Here is a 5,230-nt window from a genome sequence, read left to right as displayed (position 1 = left end):
ATTTAAAAAATAAAGCACTTATGTGACGTGAACTTCTGAATTAAGTTCAACCACTAAATCGTATTTTGTACCACTGTCAAACCATCTCCATATAAATTGTCTAATCCTCTCATTATACTGAGGGTACAAAGTTCTCTGCGTTAGACAATCCAAGTAGAGTAAGTATAATTCAAAGATTCTAGATAAAATAGAATATATTCTGCTTATTATCTTTAAAAACTGTATCCTAAGAACTCGGGCATCTTTTCAACCATCTCCTATGTGCATTCTAGACGAGTCCGTTATAAAATGAATTAATTTCATAATTAAATAAATACATATTAGCAAAATAATATTCACTTACATATAATAATGATGATTAAACGAAATACATATTATAGCATTGTTCATCAAAAAATGATTAATGCAAAAATTAAATCACAAATCTACACGTCGTAGAGAGACTAAACTTGGAATATACCGTTTCAAATGCCACCTGACAACTCCTATGTAACTATGAACAATATAATCCCAAGAAACATGTTCCCTCACCAGTGTGCACAAATAGAGCAAATAGAGCAAATGGACTGAAAACTCGAGTATCTCACTCCCTAATAATAGCAGCGAAAGTAAGCACAGAAAACTCGAGATTAGAAGTTCAGTAAAGCTATTAAAACTTTTAATAACGGACGTACAGACAAATTCCAATTGCTAAAATGTCAGTCGTCATCATTCCAGACCGCATTAAAATATGAAATTGCGGAGAAAAGAACCGCTATACGTATAGTACTCCAAAACAGTAATCCAGAGTTTAATTTGTTAAAACGGTTAAACTTTGTCCGATATCAGTGAAATATAACAGAATATGTGCAAAAAGCTTAGTATCATCAGAAACGAAACTAACACCAGCAAAGAGGGCTCTCATGTTAAACGAGCCCCGGGTGACCTATTCAGTGAAAAAAATGTTAATACCTAACGATTTGTAGATTAAGCGTCTGCCCCAGAAGTTGGTACCAGCTTGGTGGGCGTGGCAATGCTCCAGACAAAACCGTAGGGGTCTTTTACCTTTCCATACAGTTGCCCCCATGGTTTCTCCGCTATGTGCTCAGTCACCGTTGCCCCTGCTTCCACTGCCCTTTCAAATGCACTCTCAGCATCATCTGTCTCCAAGTGCAATATTGCAGACGTTCCTTTCAGGTTAAGCGGCGACTTCACCCTGCAATGAAATCAAATGTTGTACACGTTAAAAATACCTTATCAGCCTTCACAAATTAATCAACGAGGAGACTCAAATCCCTAGCATTCTCCCAACACTACACATTTAGCGACTGTGTCAATGAAAATAAATTGGCCAAATACACAAAACAATGAAAGCACAAATAATCAAAAAATTGGCCAAATAATCAAAGGGAATACACAAAACAATGAAAGCACACACTATACGGAATTAAAATTACAGTAATACCTTATCCATAAATCCAAAGGAGAACAAATTGGCCACACAATCTAAGGGTATACACAAAATATAATGAAAACTCACCATACAGATTTAAAATTGTAGTAAAATTCATTACTACTTACAAAGACAATATTTAGCCTCGTTGACATATAAACTCTTCCACACTATACTAAGTAAAATTACAGTAATACCTTATCCATGGTTCCAAAGGAGATTGGCCAGACAATCTAAGTGTATACACAAAATATGATGAAAGCTCACCATACAGATTTAAAATTGTAGTAAAATTCATTACTACTTAAAAAGACAATATTTAGCCTCATGGACATATTTACTCTTCCACTCCCTAACATACGGCTCAAAGCAACGCATTAGAAGTGCGTTTCCGACTAATATACACATTTAACCTTCTGCACACGTCTGACAACTTTGAATATCACAAAACCACAGACAGACATTTACACTAATAACCTCTTCCTAACCGCCACTCCGATAATAAATTACCCTGATGATACCTATATCAGTTACAGATTCAAAAGATTGGGTAATAAGACACAAATCAAAACGACTATTTGTTCTACCGAGAAAATCGGAACTCATGAGAGAAATTGAGTAATGAGCTCATAAAATTAGCTCTTGAATATATATAATCACTAAACGAAAAGACGACCGGAACTATTTCATTAAAAAGAATAACGCTTACGCTTTCATACTTACCCCTTTTCAACAATGGGCAACATCAAGAGAAATTAAGTAATGAGATCATAAACAGCTCTTAAATGTATATATTTACTAAAACAGAAGACAAGGCGGCTAACTATTTCATAAAAATGATAAACGCTTACGCTTTCACATTTTTCCCTTCGACGAAGGCAGCATTATTTAAGACATTAAAACTTGCATATATCCGAGCAAATTGCAGAAGCCAACAGATATACAACTCACAATGTAATAAACCAAAATATAACGATGCTAAAGCATAAAACAACACAAAATGGACACCCTCTACCATAAATAAGGTTTTTATGGCTCAGAAAATTACAACAGTGGACAATTTATGTGGCTTTAAGCAAACATGTCACTCCACAAGCAAATTTCGTGATTCTTTACCAACCAAGAGAAACAAGAACTAAACATTGATATCTAACAGGGATTTGAAGTGCAATAACTCAAATAAAGCCGTCTGACTCGACTAGCTTTTCAAAAACCAAAAATAGAAGCCAAACAAATACCTTCTCCAACAGATCTTTGAAAGCTCTTTATCTCCACATTAAAAGAGAGCTTACAGGACTACGCCTAAAACTATCAAAACTTCAAAAGTTCAATGCTTTGTGAAGGCTGCACAGTACTAAAAAAACACAGTACTCCAAAAATGGAGAGATCCGACGCCATATAAGTTCTTGAGTATAAAGCATTTTGACCGACAACTAAATGTAAATGACATAACGCTAACCGCTCTAACTAGAAAACGCATTTTCCATACGCCCTCAATATTCCGAAACACAAAAAAAGAACTTCACCAGACAAAAAACCCTCTATATAAATGAACAACACTGTAAAAACTTCTTTTAAGCAAAACACTAAAACCCAGCCATGACCACAGAAAACAGGACAAAGAAAAAACTTACTCTGCACCGGTTTCTTCTGTCTCGTCACAGACCATAACCTCGGCTGCGCCGAACTTCAAATGGGCATGAAGGATAAGAGGGAGCTCCTGCTCTGCCTTACGCTTAGGGTGCAAAGATTTAGCAACCTCTTCCGCTCCAAAAGCCCGTTTGTAAAACTGAATAGCATCCGCCGCCTTAGGAGCCTCCACAATTAAATGGGGCCTCAAGGCAGAAAACACAGGAGCCGCCTTAGCAACCACTGCACCACCATTCTGCTTTCCATTTTCTTCCTGAGCCATTCTTTTCTCTCACAACTACTTTCAACTCAGACAAACTTCCTCTTTCGCCCACACAGATCAAAAAGCAAACAAACGACTCAAAAAAGTGAAACCCGGGCAGCTAATTTGTAGGCCTCCGGGCTACCGAAAAACCCACGTGTCAACAGGAGAGTGGAGCCCGCGACAAAATTAGGCCGTTAATGCTTAAAACGTGGAGAGGTCGCAAAGTCCCCTGGTTAGGGTTAGGGTTTATCCAAACTTGGGAAGGGTGCCTTTGATTTTGCTATCCTTAAGGCACGCTTTTCTACGTGAGTTGTCGCACGCTGCTATTATTGCGAAGAGTGCAGGAGTTATTTGGCGGCACCTGTTAACTCCTCATCACGCCAACTTCTCTACTCTACTCCAACTGCTCGGATTAGGACGCCGACAAATTTGGCTAATGAATTTGACGTATTATGGACTTCACTTTCCAGGCCCGGGAAAATACGATAATAATATGATACTGATAGAGCTTAAGACCCCACAAAAAAAAATATATGTCTTATCCTATATTTTTGTAAGTTTCCCATCTGGTACCTGCTATGCATCCCTGAGAAATATCTTATCCAAAGCTGTTAAGGGACCTGTGGCGTCCTGTAATGGCGACACGTGTTGGTTTGGCTGTTGCGGGATGGGCCGGTGCTTTTGAAATGTTGTATGTGTACTTGTGTGTGTAGTTGACAAGTAGTTGGTAAAGGAACGTGAATATCGTGTTTGTGTGTTTGTATGGGTGGACACCTGTAGGTGGGTAACGGCTCTAAGGGAGGGCACTAGTCATTTGTGGGGTCACCACCCCTAGGCCTTATCCGTTCTTGTCTAGCAACTACCTATACCTAGCGATAACATAATTTTAATAACTACTAATTATTGTTATTAATTTTTTAATCAATAAAAAATTTGTTTGTTGACAAAGTGAAAATTGGGTGTTTGAATTTGAAGTTTGATGAAATATTAGAAAATTTCTCTTTTTTTTTTAATAATATTATGACTATAGTGGACTTTTATTTAAATTTTGGGGAATATAATAATAATCATTTATTTATTTGTAAAAAGTCACATCATTATTTAGATATTTCATTGTTTATTTGTAAAAAATTGATTAAAAAAATTAACATATTACATTACATCTATTTAGCACTCTCTCACATCTTTTCATTTTTCTAAATCAATATTTATTTATATAAATGATCATTCTTTTTTATTATTGATAATAATATTCATATTTTATTATATTTGAAAAAGTTACATCATCATTTTTTTTTCACTAAAAGTAATCTTTGCAGGTCACTCTATCAAAAAACCATTGCTGAAGAACAATCTCCCCCAAAATTGGAGCCCCAAAAAATACAAATAAGAGTAATAAGTGGTCATTCTTTGTTAATTATACAAAATAACTATTATACTAGTATACTTATATTTAAAAAATATATGAAAATTTCATAAATTTATGTAAATGCCTCATTTTCAATTAATTCATTTTTGTGAACAAAAATTCTATTGGAACATTTTTGTAGGTTAATGAGAGTTGTTAGGGAAATAATTAATAATGTTCTTAAAATATTTTTTTGTATCCTGATTGGACAATACAACTTTTGTTGTTATAAGTAGATTTTCGGAAATCTAAAACAAATAATGTTCGTGACAACAATTTAGGCAGGATTTTTAGGAAATCTAAAACAAATAATGTTTGTGACAACCATTTAGGCGGGAATATAGGTACTGATTAATAATGTAATTTTTATAATATAAAAATTTGTCCATTAAAACATATCACAATGAGGGCAACCGGATTAATCATTCATTTTTTTATGGTAGCTCAGTCCCAAGTATATCAGTAGTTTGGTGTTAAATATTTAGAAAGTCATGAC

The 5,230-nt window shown here is 35.1% G+C and overlaps 1 protein-coding gene across 1 annotated transcript; it reads right to left on the bottom strand.

Moving 5' to 3' along the window:
• Positions 1 to 629: 629 nt before the first annotated feature.
• LOC131029540 (uncharacterized protein At5g48480) lies at positions 630 to 3,439 on the bottom strand. The gene is made up of 2 exons (XM_057960047.2): positions 3,067 to 3,439; positions 630 to 1,195 (listed from the first exon to the last, which is right to left on the bottom strand). The coding sequence occupies exons 1-2, from the start codon at positions 3,342 to 3,344 to the stop codon at positions 967 to 969; spliced, it is 507 nt and encodes a 168-aa protein (XP_057816030.1). The 5' UTR covers positions 3,345 to 3,439; the 3' UTR covers positions 630 to 966.
• Between the last annotated feature and the right edge of the window lie 1,791 nt (positions 3,440 to 5,230).

This window comes from Cryptomeria japonica, chromosome 5 (assembly GCF_030272615.1).
Source record: "Cryptomeria japonica chromosome 5, Sugi_1.0, whole genome shotgun sequence".
In the NCBI taxonomy this organism is placed as follows: domain Eukaryota; kingdom Viridiplantae; phylum Streptophyta; class Pinopsida; order Cupressales; family Cupressaceae; genus Cryptomeria; species Cryptomeria japonica.
Note: the sequence above shows the minus strand (reverse complement) of the source record. Positions and strands in the feature narration are given on the sequence as shown.